The sequence below is a fragment of the Garra rufa genome, chromosome 25, assembly GCF_049309525.1.
Source record: "Garra rufa chromosome 25, GarRuf1.0, whole genome shotgun sequence".
NCBI lineage: Eukaryota > Metazoa > Chordata > Actinopteri > Cypriniformes > Cyprinidae > Garra > Garra rufa.
The window spans coordinates 39,981,850-39,998,403 of record NC_133385.1 but is presented as its reverse complement, the minus strand read 5'-3'; the positions used below and the strand labels follow the sequence as shown (position 1 = coordinate 39,998,403).

Below are 16,554 nucleotides of genomic sequence, written 5' to 3'. Positions count from 1 at the left end.
CCAAATCGAGCCGCTGGCCTGAGAGAGAAGGTCTCTCCTCACTGGTATCGGCCACGGGGCAGTGCTCGTCAGCTGCATCAGCGCTGGGAACCAGGGCTGGTTTTCCCAAAACGGTGCTACCAGCAGTATTGAACATCCTTTTTCCCTGACCCTCTCTATCACCTGAGGTAGGAGAGAGACGGGGGGAAAAGCATAGAGATGACGGCGGGGCCATACGTGGGCCAGCGCGTCCCTGCTTTTGGAGAAAAATTCCAGACAGTGAGCGTTGTTCTGAGACGCGAACAGGTCTACTTCTGCTCTGCCGAATTTCTTCCACAGTAGTTGTACTGTCTGTGGGTGTAGAGACCATTCGCCCTCTGGAACTGCTTTCAGCGAGCGCAGGTTGCGCTGAGCCCATACCAGGAGGCGTTCTGCAAGCCTGTATAGGTTTTTGGACCTGAGACCGCCCTGGCGATTTATGTAGGACACCACTGACATGTTGTCCGAGCGGACTAGTACATGGTTTTCCTTTATTTGGGGACAGAAGCGTGTCAGCGCGTTCTGTACTGCCAGCATTTCGAGGCAGTTGATATGCAGGAGCTTTTCCCGTTCTGACCACTGGCCAAAAGACGGTCTGCCCTCGAGCAGAGCCCCCCATCCCGAGGAGGACGTGTCCGTAGACACCACTTTTATTCTCGAGGAAGTCCCCAGGCTTACACCTGACTGGTACCAGTCGACTACTTTCCATGTTTCAGGGCTGTGACACATTTCTGATTGACCGTGAGACGAAGCTGACCGGACGCCCATGCTTGACGCGGATCACGCGCTTTTAACCAGAACTGCAGTGGGCGCATGCGGAGCAGACCCAGCTGGAGAACTGATGACGCTGAGGCCATGAGACCCAGCATTTTCTGAAATTTCTTGAGCGGGACGGACGCGCCGCAGCGGAACGAGCCCGCTGTGCGCAGAATGTCTGCTGCGCGCTGTGGTGATAGCCGCGCTATCATTGACAGCGAGCCCAATTCTGTGCCCAGGAAGGAAGTCTTCTGACTGGGAGACAGAGAGCTCTTCGCCCAATTGACCCTGAGACCCAAATTCTCGAGGTGATCGAGTAACATGGTCGTGTGCTCCACAAGCACTGAGCGAGATTGCGCTAGAATCAGCCAATCGTCCAAATAGTTCAGTATGCGCACGCCTTTCAGTCTGAGAGGAACGAGCGCTGCGTCCATGCACTTCGTAAATGTACGGGGTGACTGGGACAAACCGAACGGCAGGACTGTGTACTGATATGCCTGGCCCTCGAAGGCGAATCTCAAAAACCGCCTGTGATGTGATGCTATCTGTATTTGAAAATACACGTCTTTCAGATCCACTGACACGAACCAGTCTCCTTGGCGAACTTGCGCGAGAATTTTTCTGGTCGTGAGCATCCTGAACCGACGCTTCACCAGCGCTTTGTTCAGTTGCCTTAGATCTAGTATGGGTCTGAGACCACCGTCTTTTTTCGGTACCAGGAAATATCTGCTGTACGGCCCTCCTTCGCTCTGAGCTTGAGAAAGGGGCTCCATAACCCCTTTGCTCAATAGTTTCGCCACTTCGGCTCAAAGCAGGTGTGCAGCTTCTGTCTGCATCGTGGTCTCGAAGCGCGCTGTATAGCGGCGCGGGCGTCGGTGAAACAGTAGCGAATGTCCAGCAACCATTTTGAAACCCCTGGAAGCTTTTCCCATGCGTTTGCATGAATAGCTAGAGGTTGAATACGAAGCGCGCTCCGTTCGTTCAGTAACGGAGTGGTTTCGGTGTGCTGTGGCACAAGTGACGTGCTCGTGACATTCGGGGCGCGGGCGCTGATAGCGGGAACTATTATCTCTGTGTGTGGATGTGGTTGTGTGGCAACAGGCATATTTAACACACTGCAAACAACGTTCGCCTGCATAGAGGGAATGCACTTTGGTTTCGTTTTTACAGAAACCTTAGGACGTGCATAATGTGGTGTCTGTGGGCACTGTGAAGTGGTGTGAAGTGCAATCTGTGCTTGTGTGTAGTGATGGGCACTGGGTAGTGGGCATTCTTACTACACATGAAACACCATCGGCCGCGGCCGGTTGTGAAGCGCAATCGTTCTGAGTTGATTTTATGTGCGCGTGACCTGTGTAACAGGGTGTGCTTGTGTGTAGAGATGGGCACTGGGAAGTGGGCATGCTTACTACCCATGAAACACTATCGGCCGTGGACGGAACACTGGAAAATACACTCTTTTTTGGATTTATCTGGGTAGCCGTGAGAACGGCTTTTGAGTACAGGCAAACGGGCGACAGAGCCAGTTTGTTGGCTGCATAGAACACTGGAACAGTCACATTTTTTGGAACTGGACGAGCGAATAACTTTGGTGGGGGTCCGGCGACAGCGGGACTCTTGCACCGTCGTTTTCCTAGCTTTGCTAGGACAGCTTCGGAGGCTCAGGCTTTAGTTCAATTCTGGGCCTCGGGCCACGCCCAGCGGGACGGCGGCCTGAAGAGCGGGAACGCGGTCTCGCGCTTTGCGATCGGTGACGTTGCGAAGCGGCTGCAGCGGACTGTGGCTGGGGTTGTGAGCTCTGCGCAGGCGGTTTCCCACGGTCGGCTGCAGAACTGGAGCGCTTTGGCAGGAAGTGCTTCATCGCCTGGGACGCTTTCTGTACCTCTGCGAATCTCTGTGCAAAATCCTTGACAGCGGATCCAAACAGGCCAGCGGGTGAGAGTGGAGCGTCGAGGAACGTGGTGCGTTCAGACTCCATTTCAGAAAGCGTCAGCCACAAATGCCTCTTGGTTACCGTAAGTGCAGCCATGTTGCGTCCCATGGCTTGTGCTGCGGACTTTGTAGCGCGGAGGGCGAGGTCCGTGGCGCTTCTTAAGTCCGGCACGCAGATCGCTTCAGGCCCTTCCTCATCCAGCCTTCGGAGGAGGTCAGCCTGGAATATCTGCAGCGTGGCCATAGTGTGCAGCGCTGACGCGGCCTGCCCAGCGGCAGTGTACGTGCGGCAGAGCAGGTTTGGCGGCAGACTTTTGAAGGCAGCGCCTATTTAGCACGCCATCCAGCGGAGGGCGGACACAAGTGGCCTGCAATCGCCTCTTCGACCGGCGGCATAGAGAAGTATCCTCTGTTCTTACGGTGCGACACCACGGCGGGCGGGGGAGCAGATTCGGTGAAAAAAGCCAAGCGAGTCCTCATTTTCCTCATTCATATTGGCAACGGTTCACAATGAGGGCAGCCGCCCTCAGCGAGCGCAATCACCGCGTGCTCCTCACCCAGGCAGGAAACGCAAACGACATGCCGGTCCCCGTCACTGAATGTGGCTCTGCACGAGCCGCAAGAAGGCATCTTTATAAAGACGCTTTGCTCTTTTAGAATCAGAATCAGAATGAGCTTTATTGCCAGGTATGTTTACACATACTAGGAATTTGTTTTAGTGACAGCAGCTCCACAGTGCAATAGAGTGACAGTGACAAGACAAGACATAGATTATAAAAAAGAACAATATACAAGTACGCAAGACGTAAAAAAAGTGTAAAGTGCAACATAGCAAAAACACAATATACAGAGTATGCCATTACTAGGTACGGGTATATTAGGTGCAAAATTGGATGTAAGTAGTTATTAATAAATACTGAGTAGATTAATAAAGTGTCTAATGGTGCGTTCACACCGGACGCGACTTGCGCGGAAAAAACGCGCTATTCGCGCGTAGTTGAACGCTTGAACATTTGAGTTTACTCGCGTCATTCGCGCGTGAAATTTACTTCACAACAGACGCGAATTCGCGTCATGGGAGGGGCTTCTGCCACTCGTCAGCGGGAAAGTAGTTGTACAATAGGTGAATGAGCTCAATTTGCCAGCTTTAGCTTGCTTGTAGTCTCAATATGTAGGTCAAATTGAGTAAAGAGCGTTTTTTAAAACTAACCAGATTGTCCGACCTCTTCACTCACTTTATTCCTAGCAAGATTGAATCATTTCACAAATGATTTGATTCAAATGATTCGATTCTGAGTTTTCTCATCACTTCTTATCACACGATTGATTCATGATATAGAGAGCAAAATGAAACGCATCTCTGTTGCTAAAGGCTAACGTTTTAAGTAACACTAAATAAACCAATACAATGTTATATTTAATAATAATGCATTTATTTAACATGGCTTGTAAAAACGCTTTAAATGATGCAACAATGTCCATTAGTTTAAAAACTTTAAAACCACAAACCTTTCTTCAGATGAACCACAACAGATGAGGAGCGCGGCACATCTTTATGACATCACATCATCAGAGCAAAATAAAAGTCCCATTGGTGCACTGCTCTCTAGAATCACAAATATATGCTTTTCTAAAGTTACTAACATTGTGAATCTATTAATATTATTTTCTATTTTTATGTACATTTATAACACTGTTTCATGTTGATATACCTTGCCATTAAATTCACATTAAACTAGTTCATGCTGCTGTTAAACTGTTACAAAGAGGGTGTGATGGCAAATTTGATCTATCACTCTTTTGACTGTTTTAATCAATCTCAAGTAATTTAGTTTGTTTGTGTATTTATTTATTTATTCCTCTTTTGGAAAGTTACTGAAACACTGTCAGGGATTTTATTTTTATTTTGCTATTAGGGCAAATGAGGACACAAAAATTTATATGTGTCACAGTTTCTATTTACCACTACAAAGGTTTATTTATTGTGAATGTTAATGAAATATGATTTACATTTCCCCAGTGCATATAATTTGTGCTAAAATATGATTCTAATATAAACAAGTTACATATTAAGATCTCAGTTTTCAGTTGCTGGAAATGTATTTACAAACAAAAGTCATTGATAACAGATCCACACTGAAAATGAAAATTAAATGTTTTCAGTGGAAAGGGATATGGTTAATTGATTTTTACCTTTTTAGTTTTGTTAATTGGCACAAACATGCCAACATATTCAGCTGTTACTACGTACATATCTTCTTTCATAAACAGTAAAAAGTTCAGATAATAAATACACAATAAACAGTTTATTAGAAACTTTAACTAGAAGTACATCTATCAGGAAAACAAAAAAGTATGTTATGTTGTATTACTGTCATGATTTTAGTGAAGTTAAATGTTTACCTTTAATACACCTGCAGGAAAATGAAGATCAGGAGACTTGTTTGAGCTGGTCCTGTGTGTCGCTGCGGTCATCCAGACTGACTAAAACACTCAATCACTGGAGTTTTATTCAGATTTCAGGAGGCTGTTCTTACAGATGAGGACAAAGCTCTCAGATCACGAGCTTAAACACAGTATTCAAGGGATGAGATCAGTTCTATACTATTCTCTAACTATAGCACTCATGATCACAGAGATCAGGGAAAGACATTCACACACAACTCAAGTGTTCATTAGCATTAACAATCACAACAATTAAAGAAATGTGGCAGAAACATCAAGAGCATCACAGATTAAATATGACAGACTCACTTTACATTTGTATTCACACACACCTAAAGAAAAAGATTTTCATTTAGAATTCAACAATCATCTTTCTGCTGAATTTATTAGGCTGTAATTTCATTTCAACCAATATTATTGTGTTTTGCAGTAATGATTGTCACACCTGTGGACTGTCCTTGTGTTGGTATTTGTTCCCATGTTCTCCTTGTCCTAGTTTTTCCTGATGTTTTCTAATGCCTATATTTGGTTTTCCTGGTTCCGTTTCCATTGATTTCAGATCTGTCTTGTCTTTCCTTCGTTTAGTTTAGTATTTAATAGTGTTCTGTTCCTGGTTTTCTCCTCCGATCTCTTACGTCCTCCAAGTGAATGTCTTCCTGTTGTATTCCTGAGTTTTGTTTTAGTTTGTCTGTTAAAGACTGTTTTGAGTTAGTGTTTCCTCGTCTCCACGTTCCCGCTCCGTTGTGAAATATGACAATGATAATGAAATGATAATAAATAGTAAATATCCAATCATAAATTTGGAAAAGAGGATTTCGAGTGCCTTAACAAATTACTATATGTACCTGTGTTAAAAAGTAAATATTTCTTATCTGAAAGTACAAATAGTGATTATATAAATAAAATAATACTTCAAGATTCTTTATACATAAAGGCAAATGTATACATCTTTCTTTTTACCTAAACTTAGTCAACTGTGAGTATACATAGTAATTAATTACTATTTATGAAAAATATGAATGAAAGATATTTACATTATTTGAACATCTTTATTTAAAGCTTGATTTTCTATATTATTTTGATTTACATGATTTACAAATTGTCTAAAATCATTAGAGTCAGGAGTGAAGAGTCAGCAAAGCAGACTCAGTGCTATGAATAGACTTAAAACCTGACTGAAATGTTCCACCACAGAATTAGGCTGATAGTTATTTCAAGCAGATGTGTCTAAAGAATAATTACTGCAAAAGAAGCGTTAGAAAAACAGCAGAAAGCTAAATTGCATTTAAATTTTAAAATGAATATATATTGCTTTAGGAGTGTGTGAATATGAATGTGAAATGACGGTAAGTGTCATCTTTTGTCTTTATTGGCTGTTGATGTTTCTGCCTCATTTCTTTAATTGGTGTCTTTGTTTCTGATCAATATCTGAGTTAAATATGAATGCAGAGGCTGAAGGTGAGACTTTCCCTGATCTCTGTGATAATGAGTCTATAGTTCTGCTGATTGGATTAGAGTCGCTGAAAATCTGGGCAAATTCCTGTAACTGCTTACATCCTTTGCATATTTTATCTTCTAATGATGATCCTGAAATCTGTATAAAACTCCAGTGATTGAGTGTTTTATTCAGTCTGGATGACCGCAGCGTCACACAGTACCAGCTCAATCAAGAGTCTCCTGATCTTCTCTTCTGAGTTAACTACAGGTCTAACTGGATATTGCAGGTATTTTGTTTTCAAAGCGTTTAACTTAACTAAAATCATAACTCTAATATAACACAATTATACTTTTTAATGAATGCACTTCTAGAGATTGACTTTCTAGTAAAGCAGGTATTGTATCTTGTATTTATTAACTGAACTGTTCACTGTTTCAAAGGGAATATTAGGAGTGACAACTGAATATGTTGACATGGTTTTTGCCAATTAAAAATGCTGAAAAGGTCATAATCAAGTTTAATAAAGGAATGGAGGAGATGATGTGAAAAGGAAATCAAGATTAGACACATTTTTCTGTTCAATCTAAAGTTAGAAACAAATGTTTTTGTACTTGTCCATCTCATAGGGACTTAAAACTGTAGACTGGGGTTGGGGCATTGTGGGATAAATACATTTTTGTATTTATGTGAATATGGAAACAGTATGACATATTTTCTTTGAATGTAGGAAGTATAATTTAGAAAGAAAAGTTGTGTTTGATCTCTCTCTCTCTCTCTTTTTTTTTTTTACTAATAATTCATTTGTTTTTGTCCTCTAATATTCACACACAAAGACTGTTGATGCTGTTCAAATACCATGATGCGAGTCTATAATTTTAAGTCATTTTCATTTATTTGTGCAGATCGGCTTTTTAAAGAAAAAACACCAGCACACCTTGAACATGCACAAAGTAATATCTCGGCATTATTTTCCCTCCTTTCGGCGCTTCACACTCCAGTCCAGCGGGTGACACTAACACACACACTTCTGTTTACAAACAAACACCATTAAACCTAAGAAGAAGATTAGTTTCACTGCTCTCTCTGTTGTTTTGTTGTGATTCTGTTTTAGTATCTGTTAGAAATGTAGTTTCTGTAAACAGAAAATATAGATTTTGAATCCGGTCAGTAAATACCTGTATTATTTTCCTCATTAAGTTTTGAAGCAAGCAGGAATATCTGGAGAAGTATCAGCTGAACTGAGATCTACTGCTTTAAAGATGGAGCTTATTAAAGTGGAGAGTGAGGAGAGCACAAGTGAACTAGAAACCTGGAGAATAAAACAGGAACCAGAACCTTTGAGAATAAAACAAGAGGAAGCAGAACCTTTGGGAATAAAACAAGAGGAAGCAGAACCTTTGAAAATAAAACATGAGGAACAGGGAGGTTGGTGTTTAATCTTCATTCATCTATAATGTCTGTTTGTGGTACATTATTTCAAGGTTTAAATAATACTGACATTTCAAGCTGCTTTGATGTAGTGAATTGTAATAGAAACAATCTTTAAAGCAGATCAGTCTGTTGAAAGTATAGATGGGGCAGCAAAAGCACTTCCAGATCCGGTAAGAAACATTTAAATTCTGCACAGAATTCTTGGTAACACTTTCTATGAAGCCCCTATTTATAATACAGGGAGTGCAGAATTATTAGGCAAGTTGATATTCTTGTCATATTTTTTTTCCAAGCACATTTGAATAATTACAAACCACATCAATCTTAATAACTACTATTAATTTTGTATTTAATTATTTATAATTGATATATAATTGTCCATGAAGGCTGGAAGTGAAAAACTCTTTGAATATCAAAAATTTAAAATCGAAAGCCAACCAACCAAACGAATATTCGAATCCCTACTTTATAGCCTAACCCAGTGTTTTTCAACCACTGTGCCGCGGTACACTAGTGTGCCGTGAGAGATCGTCAGGTGTGCCGTGGGAAATTATTCAATTTCACCTAAACAGGCCCAGGTTTCACACTGAGTAGGTAGAAATATGAAAGATCAAAAAAGACTGTTTTCATTGTGTTTGTTTGATTCATATTCAAGACACTTTGATAAGAATGACTATATTGTTAATTGCACTTTTTATTTGACAGAAGAAGGAATATCAGGGCTCGAAATTGCGACCATTTTGGTCGCATATGCTCCCAAAATTGAATCTGCGCGACCTCTAAATATATTTGGGAGCACAGACTGCTGTGAGCTGATGCAGTTACAGCCTCGCCGTTCTCTCTCCAATATTACATAACCAATTAAACGTAATCTTTTAATTCTTATCTTAAATTCAGATTTGAGATATTAGCCGTCAATCACTCCGTCACTGACACTGCGCTCCGCTCCGCTGAAACCGAACGTTTTTTTGCTCCAAATGTTTTTTTCTCTCTCTCTCTCTCTCTCTCTCTCTCTCAACCTCCGTTTCGGATTTGCGCAAACTGCATTGCAATTAAGGGTGTGTGATGTGACTTGATTGTGATTTTTGATTGTGGACCATTCAAATCTCTTCACAATATGCTTATGAAGAAATATAATATCGTGCACATTCTCTCAGATGCAATTCTGGCGCCTCCGCCTCAGTATATAATGTACAAGGCATACATTCACATCAGACTTTTCGAAATCCCGTTTGTGGTCCCCCACTTTCAAATTCTTTTGTTAAATTAATGCGTTAATGCATGCTCAGCACCGCCGAGAGTTTCATGCGATCGTCAAAACGAAACCGAAAGCAAAACACGCACGCGCATTCAAAGGCAATTTTGATACATCAGGTTTAGAGAGCGACTCCCCAATGTACGCAAATTAGGCTACATAACATATCTAGGCTGTTATTAGTATATGTGGTTTATAATAGGTTCATAGGTTGTGTATTTGTCAATAACTCTGTATCATGCTTGAAAAAATTGGTCTCTATTTGCACTTTGAAATTGAGAGAGTAGCCTACTTTGATTATGGCTGCATTTATTGTTTGCCCTTAATAGGATTAATTAGGTTGCCTCTATTTTAAATTAGGGCTGGGACACGATTAATCGCGATTAATCGCATCCAAAATAAAAGTTTATGTTAACATACTAAATGTGTGTTTATGTCACGCGGGTGTGCAGGACGAGACGAGACGATAGACGAGATTAACAATCAACAGTAAATTTAATAGAATTCTCCAAGATGAACAAGGCAGGAACAGGCAGGAACACAGAGGGCTTTCACACACATCCAGATAACGTTAAAGACCGACAAAAGACTAAACTCAAAGACAGACTTATAAAGGGTAACTCATTATCAAACACAGGTGACACAGATGACTAATAATTACAAGGACAGGTGCAACAGATGACGGTGACGAGGGCTAAACCAAATGACAACAGAATGGCAGGGGAAGACAATGGGTGAAACCAATGACAGACAGGGTTGTGACATCACGCCCCCCTCCGGAAAGGCGCGTCCTCGCGCCGTGGAAAAAACGAGAGGGGTGGAAAAACAGAGTACATAAGGGAGGAGGCTTGGGCGGAGGACGGTACCCCTGGAGGGGGACAACAAACAAAGTCCTGAGAGTCCAGGGGGGCGACGAAGGTGGGAGGAGCCAGGGAGGAAACAGGAGGGACCTGAAGCAGGAGGAACTGACCCAGACCACAGCCATGATGACGGCCCACTGTGGAGCCGACGGAGGGAGGAACCATGGTGGAGGAAGGCGTGCCGACTCCATGGGGCCGACCGACAGAGGCGGAGCAGATGGCGGAGGAGCCCGAGGCGGAGACGGAGAGCCGATGATCCGGGGTGACGCCGAGGATCCGGAGGGCCAAGGTGGAACAGGCTCTGGCGCCCGAGGCGGAGGCGGAGTCCCGGAGATCCGCGGCGGAGCCGGAGCGACAGAGGATGGAGGCTGTGCCCGCAGGAAGGAGGAGTCCCAAGGAGCCGGTGGGACGGCGCGACGAGGCACAGCCGGAGGAGCAGAGTCCTGAGGAGCCGATGGGGTGACGACTGACCAGGGCGGAGCCGGAAAGACGATGGAGCCCGGTGGAGCTGGTGGATCGACAGGCGACGGTGGAGAGGAGGGCGTCGAGAGCCGTGGTGGAACCGCGGGGTCGAAGGGCCGAGGCGGAGTCCAGGACTCGGAGGCTGGAGGCGGAGCTGAGGAATCCTCCAGCCGAGACGCCGATGGAAGCTGGCAGTCCCGCGGCGAGCCCACTGCACAGGTGGATGACTGAGGGTGAGCAGGGGGACTGACAGGTGATAGCGGAGATTCTGGAAGGCTGGGCGAAATCAGCGATGACTCTGGACGACTGGACGGAACCAGCGGAGATTCAGGACTGCTGGACGGGACCAGCGGAGATTCAGGATGGCTGGACGGGACCAGCGAAGACTCAGGATGGCTGGACGGGACCAGCGGAGACTCAGGCATAGGCAGAAGAGGGCGGGTGGGTGGGAAGTTCAGGCAGGCCAGTGGTTCTGTGGAAAAGTCTATTAAGTCCCCAGAGTGTTGCTCATTCTCACCCCCAGTGGTGGTGCAGTGGGCAGGGCTCTCTGTAGCCCTCTCTTGCTCCACGTCGTACTCCACCGTCGCGGATGTAGCAGTCGGCTCTCGCACCTGGTCCGATGGGTCCGGCCCTGGCTCTGTCGCTCTCGGCTCGGGCTCTCCATCGTCGGTGGGCTCGGGCTGCAATTCCGCTTGTCGGGGTGATGTTGGGCTGGGTTCTGGGTCTGGAGTGGGGCTGGTGTCATCCTTCGCGGTCAACGAAGCTCTGCTGGACACCAGCACCCACTCGATGTAGTCGGCGAGGCTCTCTCGAGGACCCTCCCCGGACAGCTGCCTCTGGATGTTATCATTAAGTCCCACGCGGTAGAACGTGCATAGGCAACTGTCCGGGTAGTGCGTAAACGGGGCGAGGAATATAAAGTCTCTGGTGTGGTCCTCGAGAGAGCGGTTCCCCTGCTTCAGGAGGAGGATGAGGACGGCGGGATCATTCATGACGGGGGAAAAAAAAATAAACTAAACACTGATACAAAAAAAAACGGAAAATAAACGCAGGGGAAGACGCCGTGAATTTTTTTTGGGTCGGTCTTTCTGTCACGCGGGTGTGCAGGACGAGACGAGACGATAGACGAGATTAACAATCAACAGTAAATTTAATAGAATTCTCCAAGATGAACAAGGCAGGAACAGGCAGGAACACAGAGGGCTTTCACACACATCCAGATAACGTTAAAGACCGACAAAAGACTAAACTCAAAGACAGACTTATAAAGGGTAACTCATTATCAAACACAGGTGACACAGATGACTAATAATTACAAGGACAGGTGCAACAGATGACGGTGACGAGGGCTAAACCAAATGATAACAGAATGGCAGGGGAAGACAATGGGTGAAACCAATGACAGACAGGGTTGTGACAGTTTACTGTGTATATTTATTATGTATATATAAATACACACACAAACATGTATATTAAAGAAAACTGAAAATAAAAATTAAATTAAAATAAATAAAATATTTATAATTCTATATATAATCTAAATTAAATACAAATATAACTATCCACACATATTAGTATTTTTTAAAGGCTATACATGTATGTGTGTGTATTTAAATATACATAATAAATATACACAGTAAACACACATTTAGTATGTTAACATAAACTTTTATTTTGGATGCGATTAATCGCGATTAATCGTGTCCCAGCCCTAATTTAAATAGCTCGATCTATAATAGAGAAAATAAACATCTTGTTCATGTACTCATATTTTAATATATTCTTGTCCCTTGCATAAGGTTTAAAATAAATATTTTTTAAAAAGCCTTTTAGAATCTAGAGTCAGCCCATTTGCTTGTAAAGCATCAGCAATCAGAATCAGCCATGAAGAATTAAGTTTGGTGCATTACTAAAAAGAAATGCCAGGATGAGTGCTGGCTGATCTGCTCAACTGGCAGTTGTGGTGCTCCCTAATATTCAGTGGGTGCTCCTTACTTTTTGAGTGCTACCAAGTAAAAAAGTTAATTTTGAGCCCTGAATATGAAAGATCATAAAATACTTTTTTCTTTGTGTTTATTTGATTCCTGTTCAAGACACTTCGATAAGAATGGCTGTATATTGTTAATATAGGCTACAGAGTTACATTTTTTTACAGTTTCGATTGTTGGTGTGCCTTGTGATTTTTTTCAATTAAAAAATGTACCTTGGCTCAAAAAAGGTTGAAAAACACTGGCCTAACCCTTTGTGTACATCTGGCATTGAGAGCAGCTGCGTCTCCACAACATGGCGCTGCAACACTACTACAGTCGGTAAAGTTACACCTTTCTTTTCATATTCATATTCTTATGGGATGTAATCTACTCACACCGTGACGTGGACCAGTGAGGGGGTGTTTGAACGAGCCTTTTTAGGGAGTTGTGGCTGAGTCTTAACTTTCATAATAAATATCTCTTTGGTTTTGAGACTTTAAGCTTTGCAGCTTCACAAATCTTATCTATGCACCAACAGCTTGTAATACTCCAAAGGAAAACGCATCATATGACCCCTTTAAATTATCTTTATTATTGATATCCCACACACCAGCTCTACCTAATCTGCTTCTGGCGCTACCATCTTCAGGACTTGTTGGCACTGCTCACAAATGTTAGTTTGTTCATGTTTCTCAGCTTATAACAAGTTACTGAAAATGAACCATTTTTATTTTTATTTCAGAGTTGATTCAAGAAAAAGAGGAGAATGAAGAATCAAGTCAAGTTGAAGAGAAAAATAATTTCAAAACTGAAGAAAAACCTTTGAGTTGCTCTCAAGTCAAACAGAAAGATTTAAATAAAAGAGCAGAGAAATGTCCCACCTGCACTCAGTGTGGAAAGAGTTTCACAAGAAAAACAGATCTTAAGCGTCACATGAAAATTCATACTGGAGAAAAACCATTTACTTGTGATCAATGTGGGAAGAGTTTTTCACGCTCATCAAGCTTTAAGGAGCACATGAACATCCACACTAGAGAGAAGCAGCACACATGTAAACAATGTGGTAAAGTGTATTTAGCTGCTTCAGGTCTGAGGAATCACTTGAAAATTCATACAAAGGTGAAGCCACATTCATGCCATTTGTGTGGTAAGAGTTTTTGGTGTCTACAAAGTTTGCAAGTATATGAGAATATAAATACTGGAGTGAGAGAAAGCATGTGTTCAAAGTGTGAAAAGACTTCTTGTCATGATCGGGCTGTGGGTTTTCCCTCAGCCACCTGAGGTCGCTGTTTGCACTGCACTCTGATTCATCACGTCTGTTTTGTCATTACCACTGATTCACACACAGCTGTTCACTATCTGGACTCTGTATAAGAACACTCACACTTCATTCCGTTTTCAGGTCTGCATTGTCTTATGTCTTCTGTCAACTCTCCGTCTGCTCTACGTTCCTGTATCCTGTATCCTGGCTCTGGTTTTGTTATTTAGTATTTGAGTTTATGTTTAAGTTGTGCCGTGTTGGCCTTTTGTTTGTTTATTTTGTTATTTGTCTCATTAAAAAATCCTTTCCCTGCATTTGGACCCAGACCTTTATATTTACGTGACAGAATGCAGACCTGAAAACGGAATGAAGTGTGAGTGTTCTTATACAGAGTCCAGATAGTGAACAGCTGTGTGTGAATCAGTGGTAATGACAAAACAGACGTGATGAATCAGAGTGCAGTGCAAACAGCGACCTCAGGTGGCTGAGGGAAAACCCACAGCCCGATCATGACACTTCTACTTCAGTAGCTTATTTAAAACTGCATAAGAGGATCCACACTAATGAGTGTTCACAGTGTAACAAGATATTCAGTACATCATCAGACCTGAAAACACATGAGATGATCCACACTGGAGAGAAACCTTATCTGTGTTCACACTGCAACAAGAGATTTAGACAGTTAGTACATCTGAAAACACATGAGATGATCCACACTGGAGAGAAACCCTATAAATGTTCACACTGCAACAAGAAATTTAGTCAGTTAGTACATCTGAAAACACATGAGATGAACCACACTGGAGAAAAACCCTACAAATGCTCACACTGCAACAAGAGATTTAGTCAGTTTGTACATTTGAAAATACATGAGAGGATCCATGCTGGAGAGAAACCTTATGAGTGTTCACACTGCAACAAGAGATTTAGTCAATCAGCATATCTGAAAACACATGAGATGATCCACACTGGAGAGAAACCTTATCAGTGTTCACACTGCAACAAGAAATTTAACCAGTCATCATATCTAAAAATACATGAGAGGATCCACACTGGAGAGAAACCTTATGAGTGTTCACACTGCAGCAAAAGATTTAGTCAGTCAGTACATTTAAAAACACATGAGATGATCCACACTGGATAGACACTTTATAAAGGTTCACACTGCAACAAGAGATTTAGTCAGTCAGTACATTTGAAAATGCATGGGATGATTCACACTGAAAAAATACAGTATCATTGCACTGCATGTGGGAAGCATTTTAGTCGATCATCTGCTATACACAGTCATGCAAAAACAATCAGTTGTTTTTTTTTGTGTATATCTCTAGCAGATTTACACATACTGGTCTGGCATGTATATGTATACCTATCCCTACTTGAAAATTAGTAGGAGAGCGATCAGTCTCATTAGTTTTCACTTTTACTTTCAGTAGTTAATGACCATGTTGCTTTGAGTCGTTATCAAATGTTACCTTTTTTATTAGTACATTATCTTCACTTTTATATTTTATTAACAACATTAATACAACATTTGGTCAGCTGATTGTATTTTCAAAAGAAAAAAATTATTTACTCTTTTATAGTTGAAAGCCATGATGTTTTTTGTTTCAAATATCTAAATAAAGCTTTTAAATGGAATTGAATTAATAGTCTTTGTATTTTTCTGCATAGCGTGCATACGTTTTTCGAGACATTTTTCGCCAGGATACCCAAGCGATTATCACTGGCAAAATTACTGGCATGGCACTTAATGAAAAACAGAAATACCTGGGTACACAAGGTGGCGCTGTGCTTCTGCTTGTTATACAGAATTTTCAAAGTGGCGATGCCCGCTCACTCTGTTCCAGAAGTGGCGGCGAACGCTCACTCTGTTCCCGAAGCAGCGACGACCGCTATCTCTGTTCCTGATGCGGCGGAGTCCGCTCACTCTGTTCCCGACGCGACGGTGTCCGCTCTCTCTGTTCCCGAAGCGGCGGTGACCGCTATTTCCGTTCCTGACGAGGGAGTGACCGCTCACTCTGTGCCCGATGAGGCGGCTTCCGCTCACTCTGTGCACAATGCGGCGTCTACTCTCTCTTTTCCGCTATCTCTGTTCCCAAGGCGGCGGTGCCCGCTGATGTTCCTCTGGCGGCGGTGCCCGCTGACGTTCCTCTGGCGGTGGTGCCCGCTGACGTTCCTCTGGCGGCGGTGCCCACTGGTGTTCCTCCGCTGCACGGGCCTGGCCCGCCATCCCTTCCCCTGTTCCCTTTCCCTGGCACTGCACTTCCCTGATTGTTTACACCTGTCTGGTTGTCATTAGCACTCATCAATCTCACACCTGTTCACAATCAATTGGACTAGGGATGCAAAGATACGAATCGGCGAGAGCGGTCACCGCCGCATCCGGAACAGAGAGAGCGGTCACCGCCGCATCAGGAACAGCGAGAGCGGTCACCGCCGCATCAGGAACAGCGAGAGCGGTCACCGCCGCATCAGGAACAGAGCGAGCGGTCACCGCCGCATCAGGAACAGCGAGAGCGGTCACCGCCGCACCAGGAACAGCGAGAGCGGTCACCGCCGCATCAGGAACAGCGAGAGCGGTCACCACCGCGTCAGGCACAGAGTGAGCGGTCATCTCCGCGTCAGGAACAGAGAGCGCGGTCATCTCCGCATCAGGAACATAGAGCGCGGTCATCTCCGCGTCAGGAACTGAGAGCGCGGTCATCTCCTCGTCAGGAACTGAG

General features: G+C 43.5%; 1 protein-coding gene across 1 annotated transcript; it reads left to right on the top strand.

The window, feature by feature from the left end:
* The first annotated feature begins 3,216 nt into the window (after positions 1 to 3,216).
* On the top strand, positions 3,217 to 14,972 carry LOC141301503 (uncharacterized). Its single transcript, XM_073831699.1, has 3 exons — positions 3,217 to 3,332; positions 13,431 to 13,828; positions 14,434 to 14,972. The coding sequence occupies exons 1-3, from the start codon at positions 3,217 to 3,219 to the stop codon at positions 14,970 to 14,972; spliced, it is 1,053 nt and encodes a 350-aa protein (XP_073687800.1).
* Positions 14,973 to 16,554: the final 1,582 nt, after the last annotated feature.

Coding starts and splice junctions, on each gene's coding strand:
- LOC141301503 (XM_073831699.1), top strand. CDS start 3,217: ATGAGGGCAGCCGCCCTCAGCGAGCGCAATCACCGCGTGCTCCTCACC. Junction 3,333..13,430: donor TCTGCACGAGCCGCAAGAAG/GCATCTTTATAA, acceptor TTTAAATAAAAG/AGCAGAGAAATGTCCCACCT. Junction 13,829..14,433: donor TTGTCATGATCGGGCTGTGG/GTTTTCCCTCAG, acceptor GTACATCATCAG/ACCTGAAAACACATGAGATG.